Source organism: Rana temporaria, chromosome 6, assembly GCF_905171775.1.
Source record: "Rana temporaria chromosome 6, aRanTem1.1, whole genome shotgun sequence".
NCBI lineage: Eukaryota > Metazoa > Chordata > Amphibia > Anura > Ranidae > Rana > Rana temporaria.
In genome coordinates, this window is record NC_053494.1 from 97,707,491 (window position 1) to 97,725,074 (window position 17,584).

General features: G+C 48.6%; 1 protein-coding gene across 2 annotated transcripts in view; it reads right to left on the reverse strand.

Moving 5' to 3' along the window:
• FOXK1 (forkhead box K1) overlaps positions 1-17,584 on the reverse strand; it is a 218,653-nt gene that overhangs the window by 51,978 nt on the left and 149,091 nt on the right. For both annotated transcript variants that reach the window (XM_040357043.1, XM_040357042.1), the window contains exon 7: positions 15,859-16,128. In XM_040357043.1, coding sequence (XP_040212977.1) covers positions 15,859-16,128 — 270 coding nt within the window. The remainder of the gene's footprint in view (positions 1-15,858; positions 16,129-17,584) is intronic.

Consider the following 17,584-nt stretch of genomic DNA (forward strand, 5'->3'; position numbering starts at 1 on the left):
TTGATTCACAAAGCACTAGCTCCCACTCGCTGTTAAAGATACGCTGGGCTTCCTTGGCGTAAGCCAGCGTAGGTGGAAGTGGGCGTGAGCCATGCTAATGAGGCATGACCCCATGTAAATGAAGGACTGAGCGTCATAAAGATATGAATAACGTACGGCGCATGTGCCGTCCCGTGGACGCATCCCAGTGTGCATGCTCAGAATCACTGCCTACGACGTGAACGTAACCTATGCCCAGCCCTATTCACGTACTACGTAAACGACGTAAAATCCGACGGCTGTGTTCCCTGGTCCATTCCTTAACATGACTTGCGCCTCCTATATGGGGAATAACTTTACGCCGGACGCAAGTCTAACGCAAACCGCGTATATTATGCGCCGGGCGCAAGTACGTTCGTGAATCGGTGCATCTCCCTCATTTGCATAGGTGCATAGGAAATCAATGAGAGTACCACTTGCGGCCAGCGTAAATATGCGCCAACGATACGCCGGCGTAGGAAAGTTATGTCGGTCGGATGAAGCCTATTTTCAGGCGTATCTCAGATTGTGGGCACGGCGCATAGATAGACTTACGCGGCGTATCACACACACACACACACACACTAATATATATATATATATATATATACACACACACACACACACACATACACACACATACACATACATATACACACACACACATATGCAAATGAGCACTTTTATTTTTTGATCAATTCACACATTTATGATATATGGACTTTTTATATGGATTTTTTTAATGAATTTTTTTTACACAGTTATGCACATAAGCACTTTGGATTGAGTTGTGCATTTGATTGTTCACATTACGCACTGATATATATATTAGGGGTGCGCATCTTCACTGGCCTCACAATTCAATTACGATTATGTCAACGATTCGATTGCATGATGCATCACGATTACAGCGCAAGTGTGCATGGTTTTCATCAGTGGCGTAACTAGAACCTTCAGGGCCCCGGTGCAACAAACCATGAAGGGCCCCCCCCTGAACTTCAGCCAGGGCCCTGCCCTCCAAATCCGGTGGTGGTACTCCAGGGCCTGGTCACAGGTATGACCTTTGTGAGCCCTGTAGTTCCGCCACAGGTATCAGTGTTTTTTTATTATTTTTAAAAAAAAATTAGGAGCCCTGTTGGGGGACTTTCGTGATGTTTCACCTTTAAGACAAAGAGGAAGACTGAGGACACAGACCCCTAATTTCCTTCTCTGCAGCCTCAGCTACATAGAATGAATGGACAGGAATAGCTCTGTACGGAGCTTCCTATCCATTCATAAACTGAGGCATAGTAAACACAGTTTAGTATACGCCACAGTTATGAATCAGTACAGATCACTGACTCTCAATTCAGAAAAAAAGGGTCTGGTAAATTACACATTTACCGGCCCATTTCCCACTCTCCGTCCTGACAGATCACAAGCAGCAGCCAACAGGAAAGGGGATGGGGAAACCTGGCAGAGCCGATGAGGGGGTCCGAGAAAGAGCACACAGAGGCTGGAGATCACACCTTGCTGTTACTGCTGTACCCCCAATCCTCCAGACACCCCACACTGGTACTGCTAGACCCCTATCTGTCCTCCAACCTCCCCGCTGCTGATACTGCTGTACCTCCATCCCCCTCCCCTGGTGTCCAGTGACCCCTGCTGGTACACCCCCCAAATGGTTGGGGATTCAGGTATCCTCTGTGTATTCTGCCCCCTCCTCCATCCTGGCACCGTAGGGTGGCTGACATCAGCCCTGCCAGCGAGCATGGCCTGTAGATGGGGTTTCATTTCTTAGGGGAGGTGGGGTCCCTAGGTAAGATGGAGTCCCTGTTACCAGGGGAAATGGGATTCCAAACCCTAGGCAGGATGGGGTCCCTGACCCCACGTGAAAAGGGGTCATTGTCCACAGGAGAGATGGGGTCCCATTTTACAGGAGAGATGGGGTCTCTGTCCACAGGAGAGATGGGGTCCCTGTCCCCAGGAGAGAAGGGGTCCCTGTCCCCAGGAGAGAAGGGGTCCCTGTCCCCAGGAGAGAAGGGGTCCCTGTCCCCAGGAGAGAAGGGGTCCCTGTCCCCAGGAGAGAAGGGGTCCCTGTCCCCAGGAGAGAAGGGGTCCCTGTCCCCAGGAGAGAAGGGGTCCCTGTCCCCAGGAGAGAAGGGGTCCCTGTCCTTAGGGGAGATGGGGGTCCCTGTCCTTAGGGGAGATGGGGGTCCCTGTCCCCAGGAGAGATGGGGTCCCTGTCCCCAGGAGAGATGGGGTCCCTGTCCCCAGGAGAGATGGGGTCCCTGTCCCCAGGAGAGATGGGGTCCCTGTCCCCAGGGGAGATGGGGACCCTGTCCCCAGGGGAGATGGGGACCCTGTCCCCAGGGGAGATGGAGGGGGTATGTCATGGTGTGTGGGGGATGGAGTCACTCACCTCCATGACCAAGCTGCAGGCTGAGCACTCATCCATGGTGGTGGCCTGGGCTCCCTATAGCCTGCTGGACGGATGATCAGCATATCTCCCAGAAAGACCTGTCAGCTATGATGGGGGAAGAGGAGGGGGGCTGGCAGACAAGCTTTTGGTGTCCTCGGGGAGCTGCACTGCACCTGTGTGCTTAAAGTTTGTTTCCCAGGGAGAAGCATGCATTGCAGTGTGAGCCAGACTGAGGGTGCGGGACTCTGGCTGGGGAGGATAGACATCAGACTGAGTGGCACTGCAAGGGGGAAGGAGAGGGTGATCCGGGGGAGCCGCTGAGGACACAGGTCATGTGGGGAATGCACAACTAAAGAGCAGCTAGTGCAGTAGTCGAGCATGGAGCTCTCCTCCAGTCCAGCTCTTCCTGCCGGGTACTGCACTCTAGGGGGAGACAAAGAGCACTAAAAACTCACTACTTTCACTTTAGGTTAATGTGACAAGCTCCCTGCACAGTTCGGCTGACGATCTCAGCTGCCTCTGACGCTCCTCCTATCAAAGAGTACAGGGGGCCCTCGAGGGCCCCCCACAGCAAGGGGCCCGGTCGCCATGGCGATCTCAGCGACCCCTATAATTCCGCAGAGCAGTCAGGAAAACGCATCTTTTTTATTCTATCCGTTTAAAAAAAAAAAAAAAAAAAAACACACACACACACACACACACACACACACACACACACACACACACACACACACACACACACACACACACACACACACACACACACACACACACACACACACACACACACACACACACACACACACACACACACACACACACACAAAACTCCCTTAGTCTAAACACAGACAACTACTTAAAAGGAGCTCCAGGCTCTCCCCCAAAATACTAGAGGAGATGGTCAAAGACTGCAGACCTACTACAAGAGATGGTCAAAGACTGGAGACCTACTACAAGAGATGGTCAAAAACTGGAGACCTACTACAAGAGATGGTCAAAGACTGCAGACCTACTACAAGAGATCTCCTCCTGTGGGGCCGCTTGGGGGGATCTGTTGCGCCATGCTCTGCCACAGCTCCCGGGTAAGATGCCCCTTCGGGGGAGTTCCCAGTCCTTTAGGCCACACCCCCACATAGTGACTTATTTTTAATCAGGCATTTAGATATCCCCCCTTTTTTTGTCCTCCCCGTGGTTATCTGTCTACCCCTTTCCCATGAAGGCAGTGACTTAGACATCCCATGTCTTATTTCAGATTAACATTGCTGCTCCTGAAGAATGGATATCAATACTCCACGAAAAGCGTTGAGCCATTGTACATGCAGTGTTCAGCCGACTATGTATTTCTGCTCATTCATATGGATGTTTGGACATCATCACAGTAATTGAGAATTTTATGCAATATGAAGTTTTGCATGTGGTATAGCACATACCCCTATCCACTGCCATGTAGTATCATGTTCCTGTATATAGATGAATGTTTACTGTGATGTTGTGTATTTAATTGTATGGATTGTATTATGATTTACATATAATATAAAAAAATAAAATAAATTGGGCTGCCCCATTTGCTGACTGCGCGTCTCATTCAAAGTCCCGCTCTGTTCTCCTTTTTCTACTACAAGAGATGGTCAGAGACTGCAAAATTGAAGAGGAAAACTAGGACAGCCGCACTCCAAAAAACGTTCCTTTAATTAACCACTTAAGCCTCGGACCAATATGCTGCTAAATGCCCAAAGGCGTTTTTACAATTCGGCACTGCGTCGCTTTAACAGACAATTGCGCGGTCGTGCGACGTGGCTCCCAAACAAAATTTGCGTCCTTTTCTTCCCAAAAAAATTTGCTTCCTAGCGGCAACAGTGACACTAATACAGCGATCAGAAAAATGATCGCTTAGTGACACTGGCAATAGGGAGTGAAAAGGTTAACTAGGGCGGTGATCAAGGGGTAAAACTTTATTAGGGGGGGTATGGGGCTACCCTGGACCTAACACTAACTGGCTGTCACACTAACTGTCACATTGACACTAAATGCAGTGATCAGTACATATATGATCACTGCATTCAGTGACAGTGTGACAGGGGGGTGGGGGGGGGGGGATCGGAAGGGGTTAAATGTGCCTATGTGTACTGGTGTCAGTGTAGTGTTAGGTTCGACTTACTGTGACTCTTCTCCCATCTCGGCGGTTTGAAAATACCGCCGAGATGAGAGCTGCATCACTTCCTCTGCCTATGTTTACATTTTACAGGCAGAGGAAGTGACACGGCGGCGGCTCACAGGATTGGCTGGAAGCGATCACGAGGGGGCGGACAGAAACGAACAGCCGTCCCCTCGAGTCGGATCGCTCCCGGAGGTAAGCCACCCGCCGCGGAGGGGGTCCCGATCGGACCCCCGACCCGCTAAAAGGCAGGGACGTATATATACGCCCATCTGCCTGTACGTGCCATTCTGTGGACGTAAATAGTCGTGCGGCGGGCGTTAAGTGGTTAAAACTGGTCACAAAAATTACATGCCACAGCAAAAGGTAGACAGAAGCTGATGCGTTTCACACTGTATCAGTGCTTAATCATAGCTCATGGTCAGAGACTGCGGACATGCTACAGGAGATGGTCAGAGACTGCGGACATGCTACAGGAGATGGTCAGAGACTGCGGAAATGCTACAGGAGATGGTCAGACTGCGGACATGCTACAGGAGATGGTCAGAGACTGCGGACATGCTACAGGAGATGGTCAGAGACTGCGGACATGCTACAGGAGATGGTCAGAGACTGCAGACATGCTAAAGGAGATGGTCAGAGACTGCAGACATGCTAAAGGAGATGGTCAGAGACTGCAGACATGCTAAAGGAGATGGTCAGAGACTCCAGACATGCTAAAGGAGATGGTCAGAGACTGCTGACATAATACAGAAGATCAGCAGACGACAAGTATGATATTTTTTTATTTTAAAGAAGAAAAAAAAATACCCTTTAGTATCACTTTAACAAATCCATTGAGTCTTTTTGCTAATAAACATGTCAAAATCACTGCAAAAATAAAAAAAGGAAAACATTCCAATCAGCAAGAAATACACTGCTTGCGGATCAGTGGATGTTTCCAGAGGGGAGAGATGATCGGAAATCACACGTAGAAACTAGACAATAAAAGAGTTTGCACAACTTTACATTGAGGCAAAGTGTCATTTCGTCAGTGTTGTTGAAAAGATAGAATAAAATATTTACAAAAATGTGAGGGGTGTACTCACTTTTGTGAGATACAGTATAAAAACCTTGTAATCCTGGCAGCCTTTGTATTGTGTTCAGACCTGTGGTAGCATTGACAGACATACCGTATATACTCGAGTATAAGCCGACCCGTGTATAAGCCGAGGACCTAATTTTACCACTAAAAAACTGGGAAAACGTATTGATTTGAGTATAAGCCTAGGGTGAGAATGCAGCAGCTACTGTAAGTGGAAAAGAGAGTCAACAATGCCCATTTGCATGCCTCACTGTGCCATACCTCACTGTGTCCATTGCAGTCTCACTGTGCCCGAGTACCTGAATTCTTGACAGGCGTTCATTTTTTAAAAGTCGCGGCTTCCTCCTGGCGTTCCGTTCCGTGATAGGCATTCGACACTGTGCTCTGCCTATCGCGGAGGTCCTCTGATCCTCGGACTCAGTTTCCTAGCAGACGCTGTGTTCAGTGTTCTGCCAATCACACGACTTTTAAAAAAATGGAGCTGACAAGCCTCCTGCCCAGCCCTTCCGGAAGTGATTGACATTTCTCAGCAGGAGTGACTGACAGCAGCTCCCAGCACCAATGGATGACAGGGCTTACATGTACTTTGCTACCAGTACGGATTGTAATAGAGATAGCTTGGTGCATTTGAATGTCTTCAAACTAATGCAGCCACAACATATGAGAACATGTGAGCTGCACAGTAGTAGTTTTGTTCTAGGATTTGGATATATTGTGAGGTACTACCCAAATTCCCATCCCAAGAAGTTGAGACAATGTGTAAAATCTGCATAAAAACAGAATGCAATGATTTGTCAGACTGTCCAACAGAGCTTGCGGTCCACACAGACTGCCGCAGAGACTACCTCCTCAAGTTAGAGAGACTGCCCCACATTTCACAGAGACTGCTATACATTTCATAAATACTGCCCGCGCCCCCACACTTTCTAGAAGAGGGAAGCACCAGTGCTGTAAGAGCAGCAGAACAGAGACATCTGGAAATGTGAAGGGAAAGGGGGTTTCTGTATGCCAGCACTCACCAAGTATTCTCAGAGACTCAAGCAGCTGGGAAGTACAGCTGCTTCTCGCTATGCATATAAATCTGCCGCCTCCACATGCCCACACAGCAACCACTTTCACTGGCGATGTGTGCACGGCATGGCGGTGGAGCGGGACAGACACAGCAGGAATAGGATGGGAGGTGGAGCAATCTTGCCTCCTTCGTCCTCTTCATGTAGCATTGTGCTATGCTGACCCTCTGTCTCACTCTGACCATCGGCACAGCACAGTGCACACACTCCAGCTCCCAGGCAGAAACTCTCTGGACCAGCAGTGACATGGTTGTAACTTAGTAGGAAAAAAATGATATTGGTTCCGCTTCATTGACAGCACAGGGATTTGTGTGCTTACACGCATCGGGTTCTCCACCGTGCAGCAGGCACGCGTGCCCTCTGGCCGCTGCTAAAGGAATTGACGCACCCATACAGGATTTTGCCAGGGGAGCCATTCTGCCGCAGTATATCTGTGCGAGACGGTCGGGAACTGGTTAAGGTCCCTCTGCCAAGCCAGTATTGTATGGCCGTTTCTGAACCAAGGTGAGCAGCGACTCGTACTTCATAGAAATACCATCTTTTGTACCTTGGTCTTTATGTGTGCCAATGGGGTATATCCAGAGATCAGCAAAATAATTGAGCCTCAAGCAATTCCAGAGAATAGGCTAATTTAGGTGACTGTATTAAGAGTCTATCCTTAAGGGGACGCCATAGTAAATAATCAATTATATAGAACGAGACGGCTTGCTGCTTCAGCTGTACCCTGTTCGGCCTCTTGTGGTGAGAGCAAACAATAGACAATTGCATGAAATTCTGCTGCCTTGTAGTACCCATAGAAAATCAGTGACACCCAAACCCCCCTTTAGAGCTAGGTGTGTACAAAGTAGCGCAAGCTAGTTTAGGACCCCTAGAACCCCAGATAAATTTCAGCACTTTAGTTTGAAAGCACAAAAGATTCATCCTGTAAACAGAAACTGGTAATGACAAGAACAAATAGAGGAGTTTAGGTAAAAGTAATTTTGACTGTGTGGATCCTACCCAGTCACGAGAGATCGTAAAGGGCCCAACCACAAAGCAACTGCTCCAAACACTTATAGCATGAAGGATAATTAGCTGCGTATAATGACGAGTAAAAGGGAGACAGACTAACTTCTAGGTATGGGAGAGATTTTTTATGCCATTGAAAAAGGAAAGAGTCTTAAAGGTGTGCATACAATCATGGAGGAACATTATTATTCCTAGCAGAGGACTTTGTCTTGTTTACCTAAGCCCAGATACCTTACCGAATTCAAGTAATATTCGGAATCGAGGTAAGGGGGAGGTTACAAACAACATCATGTTGTCTGCAAATAGCGCACACTTGTGTACACGAGATCCGCAGGACACCCTTTTAATATTTGGATTGTCCAGAATAGCTACAGCTACAGTTTCTAATCGCAATAGCGAAAAGCAACAGGGATAAGGGGCAACGCTGATGTGTGCCACGTTTAATAGAAACGGGGTCGGAATGGTAGCCCATTAGTCTAAACTTAGCTTGTGGCTGAGAGTATAGTGCACCCAGGATGCGCAAGAGAGCAAGCTAAAGCCCCATGAGTCCAAGACCTGAAACATGTATGTCCAAGAGACAGAGTCAAATGCCTTCTGCAAATCAACAGATAAGAGAAGGCCTTCCAGAGGGGGACCTCCAGTCCAACCCGACTGTAGAAGGGAAATATCCACTGCTCTCCTGATCTGATCAGGCCCCTGCCCACCCGGTATGAAGCCCACCTGATCTTTATGGACAAAGGAACTGATGAAGGATGACAATTAGCCAAAACGTTCGTAAACAATTTAAGATGGTTGTCAAGAAGCCAAATGGGACGATAATTGTCAACCTCTCCAGGATCCTAATTAGGTTTTGGAACCACTGAGATGTATGGCATATAAGAGTCGTCATCCAATGGCGTTAAAATACTCCACCAAGTGAGGGACCAGTGCATCTTAAAATTTACAATAATGTAGACCTGAAAAACCCATCAGGCCCCCGGGCAAAAAACTGTTTTTGAAGATTTAATAACAGCCAGAACATCCCGTGCTGTGAAAGGGGCCTACATGTTCTATGAGCCACAGATATTTTAGGGACCAATATGCCCTCCAAGTATTGAGTACAAGCCTGAGGATCTTCACCACCCGGAGCCTTATACAAGTAAGAATAAGAATTCCTAAAGGCCTTGTTCTGGGAATACATACCATTAGAGCAGCGGAGCTTAGGGACTGCATAGGTTTGCATGCAAGGATTGAGTTTATGGGCGAGTAAGGAGCCAATTTCATCTTTGTGCATATAGAATTTAGTAGAAGCCCAACAAATACTCTCCTCCGCTTTCGTTGTCAGGGCTTGGTGCAAGGATGGGTCCCTGGTACATTTGTGACGTTTAGGCAGCGGTCAAAGCTCATTTAAAATGGTCTGTTGAAAAGTGTAAAAAAAGATTTGGTCAGACTCAAAATTTTACATGCTTTTCTGGCAACTATGGGCGCCGCGTCCTCCGAACTACAGAGGAGAGGGACATTTTGTCTTGTAATCAGCTCTCAGTTCAAAAGCCTGCATCTCTGATGGTATAGGGGGCATTAGTGCATATGGGATGGGCAGCTTGCACATCTGGAAATGCACAGTCAAAGTCAGGGAAGGCCTTGCATACATAAGCGGAACACTAATCCGCATACTGCATCTGACAACAGCATGGCTTTGTATTAAATCAGTCCAGGTGCTTTACTGGCCTGCCTGCAGTCCAGACCTTTACCAGCTGAAAACATGGCGCACCTTAAAACAAAAAATACGATAAAGAAGCAGTTAGAATCCTACATCATGCAAGAATAGGGCAGCATTCCTCTCCCAAAACTCCAGAAACTGGTCTCCTCAGTTCCAGAGTGTTGTTAAAAGAAGAGGGGATGCTATTCTGTGGTAAACATAGCCATCGCCTAAGTTATTTGAGATGTGCTGCTGCCATGAATTTCAAAATTACTTTTGTTTTATTAATTTCCGTATTTATAAACACGCACCCTAACTTTAAGAGGGAAGTTTCAGGAAAAAAAAAAAAAAAAACTTTACGCAGGCACAGTTTGCACTCTATTTTCAGGGTAAAAAAGTGAGTGTTATACGCCAATAAATACAGTACGTTACATTTTCGCCATTAAAACATTTGATATTTTTTCTATTGTGAATAAAATATGGGTTTATGAGATTTGTAAGTCACTGCATTGTTTTTTTTGTTGATTTTAAATTTAATTGGGGTTATTAAATTCATCAAGTGTTATTGCTTGTGGAAACTTAAATTTATTTATTTCTTTCTTTATGAACAGAGCAAAGCGGGTATTACAAGTAGGATTCCACAGAACCAGCAATAAATAGAATTTGAATGGTAGCTACATTCCACTGATCCCAATGACCATAGAGATGACAGAATTTTAGAGAAGAAAATGAAGAACAAATACGGGGAAATGTGTCCAGGCATGTGTACTCATTTAGTCGATGCACTACTGTATAAACTAAACTTCTCAATGGATAGCCAGCCATACATGGTTTACTAAAAGTAAGCAGTGCAATCTGAAATGATCTTCCACCACTATGTAGAAACGGAATTGGTGCAAACTTGCCAACTTATACTACCAAACAAGTTGCACAGAACACGTCCATATGGTATTTTATGGAAACAAGGAAAAGAAAATCTTACTGCCCAGTGAGATTTGAAAATAGCTTTGCACATTTCAGGCTTGGTTCACACTTGTGCAATGCGGGAAACCCTGCAAATCCAGTTTCCGCTTTGCACTTGACGGACGGACACAGCAGAATATTGACCTTAGGCAGAAAAACAGCATGTTAAGTGTTAAACACGCCACACAGGTACATCCCCCACCCCAAACAAACCAGAGCTCCTCAACGAAGGCACTTCAACCTTAAACAGCCGCCTGCAAAACCTTGCGGCCGATGGAGGCATCCGAAGATGCACTCACATTCCACCTTGTAAAACTTTGAGAAGGTGTGGACCGACGACCAGGTCGCTGCCTTACACGCCTGTAAAACAGACGCTTGATGGCAGAAAGCCCAAGAGGCACCAATTTCCCTGGTCGAATGCGCCATAACCGGGAAGGGAACCGGGAAGGGGGGGCCCGCCCCTTTAGGGCATAAGCCTGAAGCACGACCTGCCTGATCCACCTAAAAATGGTGGCCGCGAGACTACCAGACCCTTCTTAGGACGAGTCACCGACACGAACAGTGAATTCGACCTCCGGAACGGAGCCGTAGCAGACAGGTACACCCGTAGGGCTCGAACCACGTCCAAGGAATGCAGCGCAGCCTCTCTTGGGTTCGCCGGCCGAGGACACAAGGATGGAATAACAATGTCCTCATTAATGTGAAAGGCCGAAACAACCTTAGGAAGGAATGATGGCTGCTGACACAGCACCACCATATCCCTGTGGATGACCAAATAGGGAGCCTTGCAAGACAAGGCCGCCAATTCAGAAACCCGTCTGACTGATGGAATTGCCACCAGAAAAACCACCTTCTGGGAAAGAGTCAATAAAGGGATCTCCCTAATGTTCTCAAACGGAGGCTTCTGAAGCACCGAGAGAACTAAATTCAAGTCCCTGGGAGGTAGTGGAGGATGTACCGGAGGGGCCACATCCTGAACCCCCTGCACAAACGTACGCACCAGGGAGTGCGCCGCCAAGAGTCGCTGAAAGAAAACAGCCAAGGCCGAAATCTGCCCCTTAAATCGTACTTAAGGGGAGTGCCTGGTCCACTCCACGCTGTAAGAACAGCAGAATCCGGGACATCACGTATGCACGGGGGTGTCAATTCATCTCCTCACACAGAGATGCAAGCCTTCCATGTACGATGGTAAATCTTCCAGGAAGTAGACTTCCGCGCCCGCAGCATGGTAGAGATTATTGAATCCGACAGCCCCCGGTCTCTCAGCACCTGGCTCTCAACAGCCACCCTGTTAAAGCCAATGACTGTAAAGCAGGATGAATGATAGGACCCTGCGACAGAAGATCCTCTCGCAGTGGCAGGCGCCACGGAACATCTGACACCAGATGCACCAGATCTGCGTACCAGGGACGGCGAAGCCAATCCGGAGCAATTAGGATTGTTGGTATCCCCTCGGCTTCCACTCTGCGTAACAGACATGGAAGAAGCTTCAGAGGAGGAAAAGCGTAGATTTGTGCGATAGTGACCCCACGGTGCCACCAACGCGTCTGACGCGTCCCCCCACGGGTCTCTTGACCTGGCCACGAACCGTGACACCTTCCGATTGAGTCGGGACGCCAGAAGATCCACGTCTGGAGTGCCCCATTTCAGACACAGACTCTGAAACACATCCGGGTGTAGCGACCATTCTCCTTGGTCTAGCGTTTGGCGAATTAGGTAGTCCGCCTGCCAGTTCTTTACGCCCAGAATGTAAACGGCCGAAAAAGCCGGAATGTTCTTTTCGGCCCACCGGAGGATGTGAGCGACTTCCGCCGCTGCGTTGTCCAACTGAATCCCGACCGGGGGCACCTGCAGTCTCAGAGACCACTTGGAGAGGCACAGCCTGATCGCCCAGAGTTCCAGGACATTGATTGGCAGGCGGGACTCTTCCCGAGTCCAGCGCCCCTGGGCTGACTGAACACCCCAGACTCCCCCCCCCCCCCCCCCCCAGCCAGAGAGACTGGCATCCGTCATGACCACCGTCCAATGGCACAGCAGGAACGACTTCCCGGCCCAAAGCACCGGAGATGTCAGCCACCACACTAGGGAAGACCTGACCAGGCGACTCACCCAGACTTGGTAATCCAGAGACGAAGGGAGCTTGTCCCAACACAACAGAATTTCTCTCTGTAACACACGAGTGTGAAATTGAGCATACGGAACCGCCTCGAAGGAGGCCACCATCAGACCCAGAACTCGCATGCAAAAGCAAAGCGATGACCACTTTTGGGTCGCCAACCGCTGCAGTTTCTCCGTGAGAAGAAAAACTCTTGCCTCCGAGGAATCCAGGACCAACCCCAGGTATTCCAGGCGCTGAGACTGTACCAACACCGACTTCTGAACATTTAGCAGCCAACCGAATTCCCAGAGGGTCTGGCAGGTGATAGACACATCCACCTCGAACTCTGAGCTTGAAGAAGCTTGCAGAAGAAGATCGTCCAGGCATCCTACAATAGCGATCCCGCGCTGCCTCAGCAGGGCCAGAATCAGGGCGAGCACCTTGGTGAAAACCCTTGGCGCCAAAGCCAGGCCGAAAGGGAGGGCCACAAATTGAAAGTGGTCCTCCCCGACCGCAAAGCGCAGAAATCTCTGGTGCTTTGCACATATGGGGATATGCAAGTACGCGTCCTTGGTATCCAAGGATGCCAGGAAGTCCCCTTGATGGAGTGCCGCTACTACAGAGCGAACCGACTACATCCTGAACTTTTTCACTCTGACAAAACAGTTGAGGGCCTTGAGATCCAGGACTGGACAGACTCCTTCCTTCTTGGGGACTACAAACAGATTGGAGTAAAACCCCCTAAAACCGTTCCAGTAAAGGAACCGGCACGATCACCCCCCTGACCAGCAGATCCTGAACAGCCCCAAACAGGGCCTTCTGACGACCCAGAGGAAGCTGGAGGTTGGGTACCCCGAGGAAACTACTTTGCAGACCCAGTGGTCGGAAAGAAGAGACATCCACCGAGCCGCAAATTCGCGAAGCCGGCCCCCCACCTGAGGGGCGGGGGCAGACCTTCATGCGGAAGCAGGCTTGTTGGGCTTGCGGAACCAGGGGCGCTTCTGCCCTTCAGCGGACACCTTAGCGCCCTGTGAACATTTACCTGCAGCACAGGGTAGACGAAAAAAACGCTTGGGGGCGGTAAAGGAGGGCCCATGTCTACAGCGAGGCTCCTTACCTTTACCAGATTGTGGGAGCAGAGTCCTCTTACCTCCCGTGGCATCCTTTATGATATCATCTAGAGAAGCCCCAAAATGACTTTCACCCTTCAAGGGCAAGTCCACCAAGGCCTTCTCAGAAGACTGGTCCGCGGACCAACACTTCAGCCAGACAAGACGGCGCAACGCCACTGCGTAGGCCGAGGCCCTGGAGAGCAAGGTAAGCGTATACAGGGCTGACTCAGACAAATTTTAGGCCCTGCACCAACTGGTCGGCCAGCGCCACACAGTCCGGAGGGGCTTGATGCTCCTCCGATCAGTAAGTGTCTGACACTAGAGCCCGGCCAAGACCGGTCTCACCGCCGACCCCACCACCGTGAACATGGAGCGGGCCACAGTCTCAGCTCTCCTATCTGCGGGGTCCTTGAAAGCGGGAGCCCCTTCCACAGGCAACATGGTAGCTTTGTTCAGTCTGGACACAGGGGGGTCCACTGACGGAGGAGAGGTCCACTTCTTCAGGAAGTCCTCCTCAAAAGGATAACGGACCGCAAAGCATTTTGGAACAAAAAAAAACCTTTTGCGGCCGATCCCATTCCTTGTACAAAAATGTTTCCAGATAAGGAACACAAGGAAACACTTTTGCAGTGCGGGCCGGCTTACGGAAGCCAAAAGGGACCGAGATCTCTGATGTCTCCGCCAAATCCTCCATTTTCTGAGTATCCCGCACCGCAGTGACAAGAGCTCCTACTAGTGCCCTATCATGCGCTGACCCTGATGCCGAGTCATCCTCACTGTCCGTGTGGACTGGTCCTGCATCCTCTGACACCTCGGAACCAGGGTCGGGAGCAGTAGCTGGGCCCGATTCCGTGTCAGAGGCATCCCCAGAAGAAGGCGGGGGGAGGGGGCGCTTTTTACCCTCCTCCCCTCTGGCCACGCGCTGCTTCAATCCTGGCAACAAACCCCTGTAGGACTGCCGTCATAGCATCCACAGAGGCCGCAGGTACAGGGGCACTAAGGGTTAACTCTGGCATGTCTGGGGGAGAAGCATCCGGTTCGGACGCCATGCTGACCCACCCTTTTGTCACTCTTGGAATGCAAGGCAAGACCCACAGGCCACCCTCCCGGCCGCAGCAGAGAACAGGGGACCCCCCAGAGGACTCACTACCCGACCAGGCCTGTAATGCTGCCGTCTGCCCCAGAACGCTGCTACGTCCCTCAGGAAGTGTGCTGGAGCCATTAATGACGATTTTCTAGCCACTAGAGGCAAAAACGTATTCCAAAATGGCCGCCAATCTCCAATAAAGGCACCCAGTGCCGCCAAAATGGCGGCCGCGATTGAAGTAAAAAAACACACACAGTGAAAAACACTGGGACCCCCCCTCCGCACACGCGACAGCAAAACAGCACCCGCTAAGCAGACACAGCCCCCAGCCACTGGATGGAGCCCCCCACCTCACAGCCGACCACGCCACCCAGAATGTGGGGAAAGGAGGGAGAGGAAAGGAGAGAGGAAAGCAGGGCAGACCCCCAATTGACCTCTCCAGGATTGCACCAGCCGCACTTACCCATACTTACCCATCCTGCGACCACCAGCTGGAGGCATCCCAGACAGAACCAACGTCCGCGCAGTTACGGCATGGCTGTCGGCCCGGCACACTGTGACACGGACATAGAGCCCGGTCAAATGTGAGCCTTGGAGCGTATAGCTCACCGGCCACCCCTGGAGCAACGGGGCATGTCGTGGACTGCCCAGCGCGTAGCTAAAGGCCGGTACACGCTCGATGGCCGAACATGGGGGAATCACAAGGATCGAGGATCCAGCCTGTCACCTAGTCGGCAGTTGATTGTAGATCTCAGGATCCAAAAATGCAGGAAAAACAAATAAGAAAAAGCAAGAAAATTGCAAAAAAATCCCTAGAGCACATGGGCCCAGAGGAGCAATGTCATTCTCCTTGCTAGGCAGAAAACAAACTGGGGCTGCAGAGCACTGTGTGGAGTGTTTAACACTTAACATGCTGTTTTTCTGCCTAGTCAATCTCCTAGAAAGGAGGATAATACCCCAAGGTCAATATGCTGCTGTGTCCGACCATTTTGGTCTGAATGCAATGCAAATTCAGCCAAACTGTATGGCTGAATTCCCTTTGCACAGACGTTGCATGTGATCTGCACAGCAATGCGGTGCAAATCACATGTGATGTCTGACATTGCTATAGTGTGAACCTCAAAGAATCACAGTTAAATCTAACACATTAGAAAACAAGAAAAAACAACATCACATTTACTAACCTCTGGTAGAAACGCCACAATCCATTACTCTTCCATGTACCTCACCAATAGGTCTTTGGTTTGTAGTAATGTATCCATTTGCAGAATTGGTGGGTGTTGTCAGTACCTGAACCATAGTGACAGTGGGAACCTGCTGCACAACATGTATAGCATGACTTGTGGGCTGTGAGGTCATGATTGAAGCAGACATGTATGTCAAAGGCTTTGCCATAAAACTTGCAGTCTGTGTAGGTTTGGCCATAATGAGTGGCTGAGCACTCACTGGGGAACCTGAAATTGAGAAAAAAAATTGAGTACATTACTGAAATAAGTTCTCATTCTGAACCTCACAAATAAAACACAATGATCACGGTTTAAAACTACTCACAAAAGCATTCCTGTTTATTTCAGTGTAGATATGTACAAATGATGTACACAAACATGTGCCTTCCGCTGTTCTAACATATATTGGTTTGTAAGTGAATCAGAAATGTCAGAATCCTCATCAATGGGTCAAAACCTTAAAAACTAAAGTGATTGTAAAGTTTTTTTTTTTTATATATAAAAAAAATTAACAGCATAGCGCTCCTAAACATAAAATATATAACAATCCTTAACAACTATAAAGTCAATATGTAGGAAAAAATATTGCGCTTGTTAACAGTGAAAAAGGAAAAAAAGGGGAAAGCAGCGATCAAAAAGTGTTATACTACACTGTCAAATATGCAACAAAAGGGAAGAGATCGCGCTAAATAAGTGATAAGTGAACAAAAAGTGACATAAAGTTCAATAAATAAATTGTCCCGCCACAGAGGCAAGTAAATAAATCTCCCAGGTGATAAACTCAATCCACAAGGAAAAGTGCTGGACAGAAAGATCCTCCACCAACGATAAAAAGGGCCTCTTACCGAATAAAATTGATCTCTGGTTTAAGAGAGATCAAACTGAGCATAAGAGGCATGGATGGATATCCCATAGGCAGCAATGGACAGCAACAGCGGTGAAATCCTAGTGCATAATCTTTACAGATACATCTCTCGATGGGACATCCAAGGATATAAGAAAGCAGAAAGACTCCACATAGCGTAATAACGTCTTGGTTTAATATCGAAATCAATAAAATAACACTTACATATCAATGTAGGCAAACGAATAAAATTTGAGCCGGCCCGCTCGATACACAGCCTGTATCAGGTAAACAGTACGCGGTGACGTCAGCACGCCGCCTCCCAACGTTTCGTCGCAATCGGACTTGGTCACGTGACCAAGTCCGATTGCGACGAAACGTTGGGAGGCGGCGTGCTGACGTCACCGCGTACTGTTTACCTGATACAGGCTGTGTATCGAGCGGGCCGGCTCAAATTTTATTCGTTTGCCTACATTGATATGTAAGTGTTATTTTATTGATTTCGATATTAAACCAAGACGTTATTACGCTATGTGGAGTCTTTCTGCTTTCTTATATCCTTGGATGTCCCATCGAGAGATGTATCTGTAAAGATTATGCACTAGGATTTCACCGCTGTTGCTGTCCATTGCTGCCTATGGGATATCCATCCATGCCTCTTATGCTCAGTTTGATCTCTCTTAAACCAGAGATCAATTTTATTCGGTAAGAGGCCCTTTTTATCGTTGGTGGAGGATCTTTCTGTCCAGCACTTTTCCTTGTGGATTGAGTTTATCACCTGGGAGATTTATTTACTTGCCTCTGTGGCGGGACAATTTATTTATTGAACTTTATGTCACT